Source organism: Eulemur rufifrons, chromosome 19 (assembly GCF_041146395.1).
Source record: "Eulemur rufifrons isolate Redbay chromosome 19, OSU_ERuf_1, whole genome shotgun sequence".
NCBI classification, from domain to species: domain Eukaryota; kingdom Metazoa; phylum Chordata; class Mammalia; order Primates; family Lemuridae; genus Eulemur; species Eulemur rufifrons.
In genome coordinates, this window is record NC_091001.1 from 96,297,892 (window position 1) to 96,314,092 (window position 16,201).

At 48.8% G+C, this 16,201-nt stretch overlaps 1 protein-coding gene across 1 annotated transcript in view; it reads left to right on the forward strand.

Moving 5' to 3' along the window:
- The window catches only part of KIF3C (kinesin family member 3C), a 37,926-nt gene that overhangs the window by 10,816 nt on the left and 10,909 nt on the right, over window positions 1–16,201 (forward strand). Inside the window, exons 2-5 of the mRNA XM_069494540.1 lie at window positions 9,854–9,955; window positions 10,616–10,738; window positions 12,196–12,314; window positions 12,761–12,877. Of these exons, the coding sequence (XP_069350641.1) occupies window positions 9,854–9,955; window positions 10,616–10,738; window positions 12,196–12,314; window positions 12,761–12,877 (461 nt within the window). The remainder of the gene's footprint in view (window positions 1–9,853; window positions 9,956–10,615; window positions 10,739–12,195; window positions 12,315–12,760; window positions 12,878–16,201) is intronic.

A 16,201-nucleotide genomic window follows, 5' to 3' on the forward strand; every position in this document is an offset into this window, starting at 1 on the left:
GCCCTGGCTAACAGGCCCCAGTGGGAACTTCTTGTCTCCTGAGATGCTTAACTCATCTCCGTCTTTCCATATCATGCAAACCCCCAGCCTCTGACCTCAGCCCAGCACCATTCATTCATATAATCAACAAATCTTTTTGAGTAACCATGGCCAAGAACATAAATCAGTAGGTATAGTTAGCTTCATCTTTAAATTTCTGGAAGGAATCTCAAGAACTCACTAATAATGGTTATCACTAGGAATTTTAATATGGAAGGGAATTTTTATTTTTTGCTTTATACTTTTTTTACTTTTATTCATTTTTTACAATAAGCATATATTTTTTAATTAAACAAAGACTAGTCTGATTTTTTTAAGGGAAAAAAGCCCTTTGTCAGGGTTCTATGGTTAAAAAAATAAGGGAAAAATCTGAAAGATATGTGTTATCACCTGGTTGGAAGATTCGCTTAAAGGTAATGAATAATTCAGGAAAATTCAGGGTTGATAGTAATAATTATACCCAGTTATTGGTAATCTTGTGACCTTGGACAAGTCACTTCCCCTCCCAGGAGTTGTAAGAAGTGATCAATAGATGATTCCAGCTGGGTGTGGTGGCTCATGCCTGTAGTCCTAGCACTTTGAGAGGCCAAGGCAGGAGGATTGCTTTTGAGGCCAGAAGTTCGAGAGCAGCCTGAGCAACATAGCAAAACCCGTCTTTACTAAAAAGAAAAATTAGCTAGGCATGGTGGCACATGCCTGTAGTCCCAGTTACTTGGAAGGCTGAGACAGGAGGATGGCTTGAGCCTAGGAGTTGGAGGTTGCAGTGAGCTATGATGACGTCACTGTTCTCTATCTCGGGGAAAAAAAGAAAACAAACAAAAAACCCAAGATAATTCCTTGCTTTCTGTACCATTTACTGATTCACCCTGGAAGCAGTGGGTCAGGAGCCTAGGGTTAGAGACAACCTGAATGAGGGCCAGTGACAGATAGAGAGAAATGACCCAGCCTTGACTGGGAACCTGGAGGCTGTGTGACCCAGGGCCACCCACCTAACTCCTCTGGGCCCTGTACCTCATCTGTAAAATACTGAGGCTACGCTATGTACATCCTTGGGTTCATCCACTTCTGACTCTGTAGCCTTTTGTCATCTGGATTTGCGTCCCCGGTCCTGGAGAGAAACCCTCTAGAAAAGCCACAAATAAGCGAGGGACATAGGGGAGAAAGATGAGGATGAGGATTCGCCTGAGGTGCTCGTGGTTTTCTCACTAGAGTAGAAGGACTGATTACTTTTCTTCCTGCTTTTCTTCAAGGTGAGCTGCAGTGCTTCTGCACGTTCCTACCCTGTCCGGTGCAAGGCTGGGAGTGAGTCTGGCTTCCCTCATTGCCTGGCCAATATTTCCCTGGTCTCTAACTGTCCTTCTTCATAAGAATATTCCTAGCACTTGAAACATCAATCATTTGTGGTGTATTTTGAGGAAGGAGGAAATTTAGACTCAATCTCCCGATTTACATCCCCAGGGCAGAGAATCACTGAAAATAGCACTATTCATCTGAAAATAGCACTATTCATCCCTTCTCCATTGTCTCTGTCATTTCTTCCCTTACTGCTGACTCCTCAAGACCTACAATCAGGGAGCCACAAGAGGAAACTAGGTCTGTGAAGGTTGGAGTAGCTGCACTTTCTAAGAGGTGGGAGCAGCGTCCGTTGAGATAGTTGTTTTGCTTTTTGTGATGAGTGGCGGGTAAATACCAACGAGGTATGGAAACATGAGTAACAGCTAACTTTCTTTTTTTTTTTTTTTTTTTTTGAGACAGAGTCTCACTCTGTTGCCCAGGCTACAGTGAGTGCCGTGGCATCAGCCTAGCTCACAGCAACCTCAAACTCCTGAGCTCAAGCGATCCTCCTGTCTCAGCCTCCCGAGTAGCTGGGACTACAGGCATGCACCACCATGCCCGGCTAATTTTTTCTATATATATTTTTAGCTGTCCATATAATTTCTTTCTATTTTTAGTAGAGATGGGGTCTCGCTCTTGCTCAGGCTGGTCTCGAACTCCTGAGCTCAAACGATCTGCCCACCTCGGCCTCCCAGAGTGCTAGGATTACAGGCGTGAGCCACCACGCCCGGCCAACAGCTAACTTTCGGTTGTCCTTTGTCATTTACTAAGCACTGTCACAGCTGTTATCCAACTCACCATTCTTACCCAAAGCCTACAAGGTAGCAGGTATTCTCCCCATTTTACAGATGAGAAAACTGAAGTCCAGAGGGCTGATGCCCTAGATTTTATAGCAAAGAGGGTGGCAGAGTATTTACCAAGGTTGAGACCCCCCGACCCCCATGCCCAGCACACTTTCTATCATTCTACATGGAACCTTCCCACCAGGTTTCTTCCAGGTTTTAGCCTCTCTCTGAGACTCTAGTGACCCTGACACCCTCCCCACCAGCACACGGCTACCCACTTGTCTCAGAGGCCCCCGTGAGAGTTTCACACAGGCGGAAGCATCCGTAGCAGAGCCCTGCCTATTTCAGCCAGAAGAGAAAGCGGTGGTGCTCTGAGCTTTCCTGACGCTTCCTGAGTTGGCAAAGGTACAGATACCAAGTGCTGCTTCTGTCCAAGGCACCTTCCTCCCTGAACCCGGGAGAAAGCCGTGGAACTGAGAAAAGGACACTGGACTTGGGGTTAGGAGGCTGGCGTTCAAATGTCACTGTGACATTTACTGGCTCCATACTTTGAGCAAGTCACTTCATCTGTCTGAGCCTTAGCTTTCTGTCCAATGGGGATCATAAGTGTTATCTCAGAAGGTTCTTGTGATGATTAAATAGGGTGATTAATGTGAAAAGGACCTAGCCCAGCCAAGGCACAGGGCAATTTGCATCTGAGACTCTGGCCTCCTACAGATTGTCATAGATTAGCTGGCAGTGACAGGGGCCTGTTTGGCTTCTTTGTCCTTATAAAATCATACTTGATGATATCTTCCCAGAAGAGTGGCTGGCTGGGCCTGGCTGTCCCCTTGCTGGCTCCCACATCAGCACTTAGTGAGTACGGGCCTCTCCTTTGTCCTGCTCCTGGTTTTGCACTCCAGTTGCTCCTGGCATAGAAAAAGGTGAGCCTCTGCGTAGCCCAAGCTATGTCTACAAGCTGACATGGTCCCTGTGGTGATCCCAGCTGGTAATTGTCACAGCAGATGACCTGCCTATGATGCCTAGAATTAGGGCCCTAATCAAATTGGGAAATTATTTGGAAAATGCATAGTCAATATAAGAGCAGATAGATGTAAAGATTTCTTTCTTTTTTTTTTTTTTTTTTGTGAGACAGAGTCTCACTCTGTCACCTGGGCTAGAGTGCTGTGGCGTCAGCCTAGCTCACAGCAACCTCAAACTCCTGGGCTCAGGCGATCCTCCTGCCTCAGACTCCCAAGTAGCTGGGATTACAGGTGTGTGCCGGCTAATTTTTTCTGTTTTCTTTTTTAGTAGAGACAGGGTCTCTCTACTACTTGTTCAGGCTGGTCTCAAACTCCTGACCTCAAATGAGCCTCCCTCCTTGGCCTCGCAGAGTGCTAGGAATACAGGCCTGACCCACTGTGCCTGGCCAAGATTTCTTAATTAGGAGGCTCCAGGCATAGTGGCCTCCATCTCCAGGCCTCAGTTTCCTATCTACAAAGCACAGGGGCTGGGGCCAACGATCCCTGAGGTCCCCTTGGTTGCCCTGCCATTTGTATCCCTCTCTCAACAGTCAGACCATGGTACCCTGGAGCTCCCAGCCCTGTCTTTTCCACCCGCACAGCCTCTGCTGGCCTTTTAGTTACACTGGACTCATTTAGAACCAGCAGGGCTAAACCCAGTCCTGTGTGCGGGCCCCACCCACCTGTATTCTTGGCCTGAGAGATCACAAAGGGAGCATTGACGGGAGCAGCTGAGAGCTCCAGGGAACTTTCCTGGGGACTAGGAACTCCATATTCCCAGGCCCTCTGCTTCGCACACCCCAGCCCAGATTGGGGCTGGAGATTGCAGGCGTCCGTGTCCCTCCCTCCCCTCCGTAGGTGATGGTCAAGGAGAGAGATCTGTGAGGGATAGGAGGAGATGGCCACTGGTATCCTCAGAGAAATGGGGAAAATGAAAAGGGAAAAAAACTATTTCTAAGCCAAGAAAGGAAATTTGTGCGTGGCGTATGTGAGAGTGTGGGGCGAAGCAGGCAGCATGGGTTGAGACTGGGGAGGCGGTGGGGGCAGAGACCTTGTGCGCGGACTCAGCCCACACGGATTTCATGCCAGAGCCCGCCGCCCTGCCAGCACAGCGCTGCTCCGTCGGCCGGGCTTGGCTGAGCGCGCGGTCCGGGCAAGTGGGCAAGACTTGGCGAGTAACCCACGGGCAGATTCAGTTGCTATTCAGACCACGTCTGTGCTGGGTCCCGGTGGGGCTGGCAGAGAAAGAGGGGGCACTGGACACGCGAAACGGGGTGGTAATGGGCAGTTAGTCAGCGTCCAGGAACTCTCTGCGTGGAGCCCGGGCCCAGCCAGCAGGAGAGATCTTGAAGCAGGTTCTAGGTCCATGGAGGAGATCTCACCGGGAAGCCGGTTAGCCGGAACCAGTGCGGGAACCGGCCCTGAGAATCCTACATGGGGATAAGGGTGGAGGAGGGCTGGGCCTGCGGATCCAGCAGTCTTGGTCGATGCATCAGACCTGGTGGCAGCTCAAATTCTGCCTGACAGCGTCCGGGTGGATGGAAGACCTGGGTGAGGTGACAGCCTTTGAGTGAGAAGAGCATGGGCCTAGGTGTGGGTGGCCGGGGAGGTGGAAGCTGAATAAACAAAGAGTTGTTTTGAATTAGAGGTCCATCTCCTCACTTAAAAATCAACAACAACAAAAAAACAAGCACACAGAAGAGTATGTTGGGAAAGGAGAGATCAGGCCTCCATGATGTATAGAGATTATAAAATAAATGAATAGGGAGGCTCAATTTTACATCTATTATTACAACAAATTCTTAAAGTAACGATTGGTGGGGCACAGTGGCTCATGCTTGTAATCCCAGCATTTTGGGAGACCAAGGTGAGAGGACTGCTTGAGGTCAGGAGTTCGAGACCAGCCTGGGCAACATAACCTTATCCTGTCTCTACAAAAAAATAGAAAAATTAACCGGGTGGGTGGCGTGCACCTGTAGTCCTAGCTACTTAGGAGACCAAGGTGGGAAGATCCCTTGTGCCCAGGAGTCCGAGGTTGTAGTGAACTATGATTGCACCACTGCACTCCAGCCTGGGTGACAGAACAAGACCTTGTCTCTAAAAAGTAAAAAAATAAAAAAAAAATGATAATACTTCATGCCTATGATGCTGTGATAAAAGTGGTTCCATTATTTGCTGCTGACAGTAGTTTAAAGTAATATAAACCATTAGAAAGGTAACTTGACAGTATATTCCAAGATACACAATGTTTATAACCCTTTATCCACTCCTGAAATTTCTAAGAAAGTCACCTAAAATCAAAGAATTGTATGTACCAAGGGTGTTTATTGTAAACATTGTAAACAACCTATCTTATAATGGAAGTTAAATATATTATAGATTATCTACTCTAAATATTATACAATCATAAAATTATAATCACAAACATTATAGAAGTAAAAAAAAATGCTTGAATCTTAGAGAAAGTGAAAATAGCAGGACATAAGCTTATATTTATACCATATCTTTAGAGGTAAAAAAAATGCGCATATATAAAACTCTAGGGGAAAAACACAGGGGAAATGAAAGAAAGCGATTAGCCATGGTAGGGAATATGTGATGTTTCTCATTTTGTTTTATTACTGTGGTTATTTTGATGTTTGTACATTTGTTTTCCTGAAAGGAAAGACAATAAAAGATTAAAAATGTGTCCCCAGAATTCCTTAATAAACCGTTAAGTATTTAATCCAGTGCCCACTACAGAGGTAACAAATTTCATAAATGTATTACCTTTTATAAACAATAAAACTTTTACTCTAAAAACTGCTGCTTTCAAAACTCAAGGTGTAAGCTCTTACTTTATGTACTCGGATTGATAGGAAAAGTCTGAATTTTTCCTTTTCATACTCCTTTTTTATTGTATAGTTTCCAGGCTTATCCTCTTAACCTTTCTTTGTCTTTGCAGACCAGAGTCCTATTTTTTAACGTCTCTTATAATAGCCGTGGGATGGTTTTAGCTGCCCTTCCCTGGATCTTGTCTCTCCTTTATGTCCCTGGAGATGCAGTAGGGGAGCTACACACAGTCCTCCACGTTCAGCTGCATCATGGTTTCAGACAAGGGTATAATGGTTTTTGTTTTGTTTCCAAAAAGCCTTCATGATGGTGCCTGGCCAGATGCTACGAGTTTTTTAGCTGTGGCAGCATATTAAGCCACTGTCTTCTGGGAACAATAGAGAATTACATCCCCTACCCCCCTTTTTTCAGCTTATAACTGATTGCCCACAGCTATCATTTAATGAGTAAAGTTAGGATTACTTTTCCCCAAAATGGAAAGTTGTAATTGATGCGCATCTGCCATTTTTTGTCAGCTCACATGGCCTAGAAATTCTCCTATCCCTTACCACCTGGAAGGATTGGGGGCCTCTGTGAAGTTGGGTGTTTCACCAGTGCCCTCTTTCTTGCACAATTTCTAACAGAGATTAGTCCTGGAGTTTAACACTTGAGCGTTTTTCCATCTAGGGAAATGCCTGCTTATTTCTGTTTCCTTTCCCTAATCCACTTCCCCTTATGAAAAACCACTTACCCTTTCTCCTGACCCGCCTCCCACCCCACAAGTAACTTTGAATAACCTCTGGTGTGCAACCTTGCCAGCAGCGTTTTAGCATCCAAAGTTCTGGTCACCGGCTTCCCCATGTGCTGTAATAACCTATTTTGTCCCAGTTTGAAAGAACTCTCAGGGATTAATCAGACACGATTTTCTCTTGCTGGAAACATGCTGACTTTCCTTTAGCAGGTTCTCCTTCCTAGAGCACTCACAAAATGACTGCAGTAGGGAGAGCCTGGGCTTTGGAGCCAGGCCTGCCTGGGCCTGGGTTCTGCATTTAAATCTAATGGCCTTGATGTGACCTTGGTTGGGTTACTTAACGTCTTTGAGCTTTCACTGAAAAAATGTTGATGTTAATAGTCTGCCCCTGAAAGCGGTCCTTTTCAAACATTAATGTGTGTGCAGATCACCCGGGGATCTCAGTACAGTGCAGATTCTGATGCACTAGCTCTGGATTTTTTAAAAGCTCCCCAAGTGATTCCAATATGCAGCAAAGTTAGAGAATTAGTGTCTTTTATTAGGTGGCAAAGAGTGAAGAATGCTAGAGTCACCTAAAATGCTGAGGAAAATGCAAGGACTCGGGGTTGAAGTGGACAAGTGTGTCCCAGATTTGGAGACCAGGCTGGAGGGCGGGCCCTGTGTGGTTCCTCTCCTTTCTCCCTGCCCACCCCGCCCCTCCTGCCAGGTTTACCCAGGTGCTCAGAGCCTGTGGCAGTGAGTGAGGGTTGATCCGTGGAAGGAGGAAAAGCTGAGATAAAGAGTCTGGGCCTGTTCTGGATAAGAGAGCCCAAAGGATGGACCCCAACCCGCCCTGGGACTACCCTAAGGATTGCATTCGGTTTTTTCAAACTCATCACTTGCTACATGCCAAGCACTATGCTAAGCCCCAGGAACCCTCAGATATGAGTAAGCCGTGATTCCTGCCCTGAAGGCGCTCACAGGGGAGACTGCACGTAAACAAGGATTCTATTAGGGGAAATAGTGGGAAATGTCCTGGTGATTGAGGATGCCCAAAAGAGCAATTTTGAGTGGATCAGGGAACATTTCCCAAGACACCCAAGCTGTGTCTTGCAGAATAGGTTGCGGTTTTCCAGGTGGATGTGGAGTGGGAGGGAGAGCCCAGACTTGTGAAATGCCACGGCACTTTGAGGGAGCCGGGATTCTTTTGGGGGAGCTGGAGTGCAGAGCGCACGTGGGGCGTGAGCGGCGAGAGGAGACTGGGAGGCTGGGCTGGCCCCAGGGGCCTGTGACTGCCAGGGACTTGGGTTTCATCCTGCCGGGAACAGAGGCCCACTAAGTAGTTTGAAGCAGAAGAGCAGCTGTTTAGACTTGTGTTTTTGGAGGATCCCCCTGGGTGTCACGGGGAGGGTGGATGGCAGGGGAAACTGAGGCAGCAGGGTGGCCATAGCACTGGCCCCAGTGAGTCATGAGGATCAATCCCAATGAAGTCAGCAGGTGTCAGTGAGGACAAAAAGGAGGGGATGGTGTGAGCCACACCAAGAAGCAGATTTGATGGCATTTAATCCCTGGCCAGATGTGGGTGGTGGGTGAGGTGCGGAGCAGGGATGAGGGTGGGGCCACTGAGGGTGCAGTTTAAGGAGGTGCTCACTCACTGCAGACGCCGGCCTTGAGTGAGAAGGAGTCTAGGATGAGTTTAGGTCTGTGACATGGTGACAGGGTAGCTGGTGATACTGCTAACCAGGAGCACAGGCGGCTGCGGTGTGGCAGCGAGGACAGCCAGCCACTCAAGGGCTCAAGGGCCCCTTCTTCTCTCCTTGACCTCCAGGGCTGCGTGAGGCCGGTGTGAGGCTCGTGCCTCTAGCTGGCCCAGCTTTGCTCAGTGTCCTCAGGCACACTCACAGAGCCTGACTTCTGACCTTCCCAAAGCAACTGTTAACCCCGTCCTGCTCTGTCCCCGGTGATGTAGCCCTCAAAAGTGGCGCCCTGCTCCCCCAGTCTGACAGCACCCCCTGATTTGAGAGCCCTCAAGCAGGTCAGCTGGTTCCACTGAGAAAAATTCCAGTGGGGAAGCAGCCAATTTCTTAGGGTGGCTCAAGGTGATTCCAGCCCTCTGGGAGGCCTGTGATGAAATCAGAGGACAACTGGCTGCCCTGGGACAGCACCTTCATATTGGCAAAAGTGAAAATGCATTTTATGTAGTCACAATTTACACAGTTTACACAAAATCGATATCATTGCAGCTTCAGATTCAAGAAGCACTGGCTGAATGTGCCAAGCACTGATACAGCACAAGGCTCACAGAGTGAGGCGGGGGCGCTGGGTTCGAGTCTCACCTCTTTGTTGTTAATACTTACTAGCTGCAGGACCTTAGGCTGATTATTCTCAGTTTCTTTGTGAAATGGGAAGAGGACCAGTACCTCTCTCTTCAGGGAGGATGGAAATTATGGCTGCTAAAGGTTTAGCTCAACACCTCACCGATAGTTAGCGCTCGTCAAATGTTTGCTAGCCATCTTAGAGCATTGTGATGTTCCACTACTATGGATGTCAGAACTGAAGGGATTACCCACAGCCTCAGGGAAAGTGGGTAGAACCCAAGTCTTTCCGGCTATCTCCAAAGCTCATGTGTCTGGGACCCCTGTTGCCCCTTAACTGCTGCAGGGTCTTCTCCCTGTGACTTTTCTTCTGCCGTCCATGTCAGCCGGAGATTAGACTGTGTTGAGAGCTGTATTCCTGAGGCAGAAGCAGTTGGCTAAAGGGGTGGGCTGCCCAGCGACTGTATCTTCTCTCTCGCCTCCTGAACACCAGCTGGGTTCTGGTTGCCAGGATTAGATTGCCACCCCCACCCTCCTTCCAGGCCTGGTGAACCGACCTGCCCTGTGTATCCAAAGCAAACAGATCAGGTGCCCTATATTCCCTGAGGGGCTCCCTCTCTGCCTCCCTAATGGTTCTGCTGACAATGGAAGCCTTGTGCTGGGGCCCAAGAGGCTGGAGGGGAAAACTCCATTCTCACTGAGGGCCACAAGGCCCCATGGGGGACACATGTTGTGTCCACTCCTAGAAGGACCACAGAACAGGGAAGCAACATCTCTCCAGCTGGGGATGCTGTGGCCCTTTGAAAAGCCTGTCTCTTAACCCCTCTGTGTCCCCAGGCCATGGAGAGCAAGCTGCTCATCGGGGGTAGGAACATCATGGATCATACCAACGAGCAGCAGAAGATGCTGGAACTGAAGAGGCAGGAGATTGCTGAGCAGGTGGGGCTGCCAGGCTTCAGGTCCCTTTGGGGTACATGGCCTCTAGGTCGTGTCTTGGGGGCGTAGGGCAGTTAGGCATTGTGGACTTGAGAGCCCTGGAATTGCAGTGCTGAGAATCTAAGACATGCCACCCTGGTGCCCACGAGTCTACTAGCCCAGGGTCTTCCATCTGGCAGGGGCACTGCTAGCTGGCAGGCAAGAGGAAGCAATGGCTCTCCATGACGTTAGCCTCTACAAGGCACTGGGTGCTACTTTCTGGGCTTTCCACAAGAGTGTGAGTTCTTTACCAACTGTCTGACTATTTCCCAAATCATCAAGAACCACAATTTGTTGGTCTTACCAATCAACCGTGGCACGGTTGAGGGTGAGGCAGCTTGGAAGCCAGTGTGGTGGGCATCTGTATATTTGGCTAATGCCCCTGGGGTGTGCCAGCCATTAGAGCTGGGGTCTCCATCCACATGGTGCAGTGCCTGGCAAAGTCATGGCCATAGAGCAGAGGGGGGTTCCCAGAGACTCCACATAGGACTGGGTATGAGCAGTGGACGTGGGTCATAGTGAAGCCAGATCCCAAGATAGGCAGAGCAAACTGGTCCCTGTGCTCCCTTGGCCCTCCCAAGTATGTGCCACTCCACTGAGCCACCCTGCCCACCCTTGGTCTAGAAACGCCGTGAGCGGGAAATGCAGCAGGAGATGATGCTCCGAGATGAGGAGACCATGGAGCTCCGGGGCACCTACACGTCCCTGCAGCAGGAGGTGGAGGTCAAAACCAAGAAACTCAAGAAGGTGAGACGGGATCAAGGTGTGCTGAGGGCCCAGAAGCCTCTGCCCTCCCTACTTTGCTTGAACTGCTGAACCCCTGAGTTACGTGGTCTGGGCTCTGGGGTGGGGAGCAGGGGAGGGAGGAGTTTGGTGTTGGGGGTAGAATAGAGCCTTTTCTCCTGGCCAGGGTGGGCCAATAGGCTGGGGACTCCGCCACTTCCAGTATCCAGGGTTGCCATCCTCACGGGAAGTTGTCAACTTCCCTCTTTACAGTGTCACCAGTGAGTCACAGTTTGGATGCCTGGGCCTGGAGCAGGGCCAGGGAAGTACAAAGAGGCCTGAGAAGGAGACTCGAGCCTGGGAAGCTCAGGCAGGGAGCATAAGGCCCTCAAGGACATGAAGGGGGCTGGGCATGGTGGCTCACACCTGTGATCCTAGCACTCTGGGAGGCCTAGGCGGGAGGATCACTCACGGTCAGGAGTTCAAGACCAGCCTGAGCAAGAGTGAGACCCCGACTCTACTAAAAATAGAAAGAAATTATCTGGAAAACTAAAAATATGTAGAAAAAATTAGCCGGGCATGGTGGTACATGCCTGTAGTCCCAGCTACTCGGGAGGCTGAGGCAGGAGGATCGCTTGAGCCCAGGAGTTTGAGGTTGCTGTGAGCTAGGCTGACGCCACAGCACTCTAGCCCGGGCAACAGAGCAAGACTGTGTCTCAAAAAAAAAAAAAAAGGACATGAAGGGATGAGAACATCTGGCCACCAGGACGCCACAAAGTCCCTGGCAAGGGGAAGATGTGCACATGAGATGAGGGTCTAGGGCAGGAAGCAGCAAGGTCCAGCTTGGTCTCCGGGAGGGACCTGGAGGGCCTTCAGGGCTGCTGATGTGGCTGCCCTAGAGTAGGCCAGGCAGAGGCCCAGCCATTCGGCGGTTACCACGACACACTGCTCAGTGGATCAGGAGTGGCACAGGATGGCCAGCGCTGCCCTCCATACCCTCTTTTTTGAAAGCCCCTGGAGAGGAAGGAGTGGGATGAGTCACTCCCAAACTCACCTAGGCGTCCCACTCCCTGAGCCCCAGGTCTGCAGTGAAACCTGGGCCCTGGTTCTGGCTCTCCTGTTGGCTAGTTGGGTAACCTTGAGCAAATCTGTGCCTCAGCTCCCTCATCTATAAAAAGAGGGTACTGGACCAAAAGGTCCCTCGGGTCCCTTCCAGTTTAAACGTTGCATGATGCTGATAGCAGCTGAGAAAGAGCAGGTAATGGCCACAGGCCTCAGTGCAGGGGGGTGGGGCAGCCCTTTAAAGAGCCCAGCCCAATTCGTGGTGGGTTGGGCAGCAAAAGGGCGCCCAGACAAGGGTCCCCAGCCTCATCTTGGGCTGAGCTGGTGGGCCTGAGCCTGCAGCCGTTGGCGCCCAGGCCAGGGGACCGGGCCTCATTGCCACCGTGGGCAGCCTCTGAGGTGCACCTGTCCCCTCCCAGCTCTACGCCAAGCTGCAGGCGGTGAAGGCAGAGATCCAGGACCAACACGACGAGTACATCCGGGTGCGGCAGGACCTGGAGGAGGCGCAGAATGAGCAGACCCGGGAACTCAAGCTCAAGTAGGGCCCTCCTCCCTCTCTTCTGGGCCCTATGCCCAGCCCTCGTTCCTCAGGGCCTCTCCCTGCAGACTCCTCTTCTTCCTGAAGGCCCCATTCTGACTGTCTGCGCACCCGTGGGTCCCTAAAGAATAAAACACGTCTGAGCATTGAGGGATGGGCCCCCGAGGTGAAGTTTCTTCTGCCTACTCTGCCTGTATTGATGAACCCCCCAAAGTACATGCTGGGCCAACAGTAACTCCAGAGGCCCCAAGGCTACAATCTTTGCGTGAGAAGCAGTGATTTTCAAGCTCTCATATTTCTATAGGGATCCTTTCTCCCCAGCTTTTTAGTTTTCCCCCTGGTCCCTCTGCCTCTCGGCTTGTCGCTTCCAATCCTTCAAGCTTCACATGCACCGTGTGGTCTCTCACTCCCCCAATTCCCCATTTCTGCTTCCTTCCTGCCCCCAGGTACCTAATCATCGAGAACTTCATTCCCCCTGAGGAAAAGAACAAGATTATGAACCGGCTTTTCCTGGACTGTGAGGAGGAGCAGTGGAAGTTCCAGCCGCTGGTGCCAGCTGGAGCGTGAGTCTCTAACCCAGGGGTCTGGGCCGAGGGACTTGTAAGTCAGGTGGTGAGGGACCTGCGGGCCCTGCCTGCAGCGAGACAGATGTTCTGTGGATTGGGGAAAGGTTGGGGAGGAGCAAGTGGGGGATGGATTTCTTAGGATCTAATTTGTAGGGGTCTCTAGGAAGGAAGGGTGTTCTGGAAAAAAGAGTGTCTCATTGGCCCAGGATGTAGAAAATACCCTGTGAGGGGTCTGGCGAGGAGACGGAGAGCATCTCAGCCTCTGGACAATCCTAGAAATTGCTAACATGTGGCCAGTTCTGGTGAATACTCATTTGTCACCTGCCAGAAATAGCAACCATAGTTAATATCTGCCCAGCACCGCTGTGTGCTGGGCGCTGTGCGAGCCTCTGCAGACAGTGGTTAAATCAGACATGGTCTGAGCTCACAGTCCAGTGGGAAATACAGAGAAGTAATCAGATCATGGAATGATAGAGGTGTGATCCAATCCCAGCCCCATTCATCTGGGTGATTCAGCATTTCCACCTGTTTCCACATCCTAGCGCTGAGGTGCAGCTGCGTCCATTGGCTAGGTGTGCAGCTCCCTCTGCTGGTGGACACGAAGAACAACTCAACAGAAACACTGTCCCTTAATTGCAAATCTGTATACAGAGGCGCTTAGGAAGCTGGACACACACACACATCCCCCGAGATTCTTTTCTCTCTCCATCCTAGGAATATTAATGCTAAGATAGGACAGGATTCTTCCCAAAAGCTAGGATGGGAAGCTAGCGAGAGGTCTACAGCTTCTCACTGGAGCAATAGATGCCTACTTCATATACGTTCTGAAAGGCTGATCCTAACCAAGGTGACACCACACAAGTTTGTAAGTGGCAAGTTCAAGTAGAGAACTTTTCAGCGGTGTCAGCTTTGGACTTACAATCCACTTTTCCAATCTAAGTAGAGATTCTCAGTCGTACATCATTCAACGAGAGGTTTTCCAACCTGGCTGCAGCCAGAATTATCTAGCCCAGCTAGCTGACCTCCAAAGGGTCCTGGGTGGATCCCAGGACTTATGTTTTGTGTTTGTTTCCTCCAAAGTGTCCAGGTTATTCTGAAGTGAAGCCAGGCTTGAAAACCACTCCTTCAGTGCCATTTTCTAGAGGCTTCTGCTCTGTAGGGTTATTTTATGCTTGGAAAATTTCTTGAGTTGAAAGTTTGCAGGTGGAGGGATTTATTTACATTGGATGCAGTAGTGTCATCAACGTACTCAACTAGATACGGGCTGAGAGAGGCTCTGAGAAGGCATCTGTTAACTTCTTACTTTGAAATATGAGAATTGCAAGAATAGTACAAAGAATTCCCACATACCTTTCACCAAATTTTTAACATTTTACGATATCTTTACTAATTCCCCCTTCCCCTCAACCATTTGAGATTAAATTGCAGACATCCTGACCCTTTACCTGTATTTCCTAAGAACTAGAAAATTCTCTTACATAATCATAGTACAATGATCAAATTTGGGAAATTTCATATTGACACAATACTATAATAATATAGGCAATATTAAATTTTTGCCAATTTCACAGTAATGCCTTTTATGGCAATTTCCCTCCCTCCCCAAATGAGATCATGCACTTCACATGATTGTTATGCCTCTTTATCCTCCTTTAATCTGGAACTGAGAAGGGATTTTGATTTGAGTTTTGCAGTTTCTTGCTTCAGAGGAGTTACTCATTTCTCAAAATGTTCTCCTGCAATTTTGACTTGACTGCCTCAAGCATGTGATCCAGACCCAAAGCAGGTGGGTGGTGGGTGCTTTGCCTGAAGTTAAGATGAGCTTTCTGCATAATGATATGAACTCCCATTCTTTATTTTTGTATTTTTAAAATTTACTTTCTTAAAGCTAGCCAGGCATGGTCACATGCACCTGTAGTCCCAGCTACTCGTGAAGCTGAGGCAGAAGGATCACTTGAGCCTGAGAGTTTGAGGTTGCAGTGAGCTATGATGACGCCACTGCATGCTAGCCGGGGACAACAAAGCGAGACCCTGTCTCAAAAAAAAAAAATTACTGTCTTTCTTTTAGACAACTCTTACTTACATTTGCAAATGCAATATGTTTTTGTTATGGAAAATTTAGATAAATATTGGAAAAATGAAAATTCTACCCAGCTAGTGGTAGCCTCTGCTAACATTTGGATAGGAACTTTCCATCTTTTTTTTCCTACGCATAAACTTTTCTTTTTTTTGCAAAAATAAAATGGTTTGCATATGCTGAGAAACCATTCACAGATTTTAAAAAATTAAAATAGCTATCTTAAAATAGCACACTTGAAATAATTTTTAGAGTAGATACCAGCAAAACTTTTTAAAAAGAAATAAGCTTGCCAAAATACTGATCCTTCTTTACCGTTTAACTGTTGTCATTTCTAGCCTATTGTCTTTTTTATCCCTATGTTCTGCTTTCAAGGCAAATTTCTGCACTTTAGGCATTCTAATGTATGCCCCAAAAGCCCTCTGCCACAGTGTTGCTGAAGACAGGCAAAGGACAGCTGATGTTCTTCTCCCACCTTTCCTCTCTCTGATTCCTCCCACCATCCTTTCTCAGCAAGGAGAGTCATGCACAGAGAAGAGGGCTCAGGGTTTTCTTTGCCATTGGAAAACCGGAAAACTCGTCATTCCTCAGATGCCTCTTGCTTTAGCTCACCTTTGTATTGTTTTCTTTCCTGTGATTCTTTGGAAAGAATCAGTCCCAATACACACGCTCTTTAACTTAAATCTGTGTGTAGTCGCTTCCGAGCCTGCATTTGCAGGTTCATATTGACAGCTCCTCTAGATGAATCCCAATTAGACTGTGTTCGCTGAAAATTTTATATTGAAAATGTAGGCTGGCATGGTGGCTCACACCTGTAATCCCAGCCCTTTGGAAGGCTGAGGCAGGAGGATCACTTGAGCCCAGTAGTTCGAGGCTGCAGTGAGCTATGATCGTGCCACTGCACTCCAGCCTGGGTTGACAGAGCAAGATTATTGTTAAATTTATTCACAACTTAACCATGCATTTTTTTTTTTTTTTTTTTTTGAGTCAGGGTCTTGCTCTGTTGCTGGGGCTGGAGTGCAGTGGCATCACCATAGCTCATTGTAGCCTTGAACTCTAGACTCAAGCCTCAGCCCCCCAAGTAGCTGGGACTACAGGTGCATGCCACCATGCCCAACTAATTTTTAAATTTTTTTGTAGACACAGGGTCTCCCTAGGTTGCCCAGGCTGGTCTTGAACTCCTGGCCTCAAGCAATCCTCCTGCCTCAGCCTCACAAATTGCTGGCATTACAGGCATGAGCCAC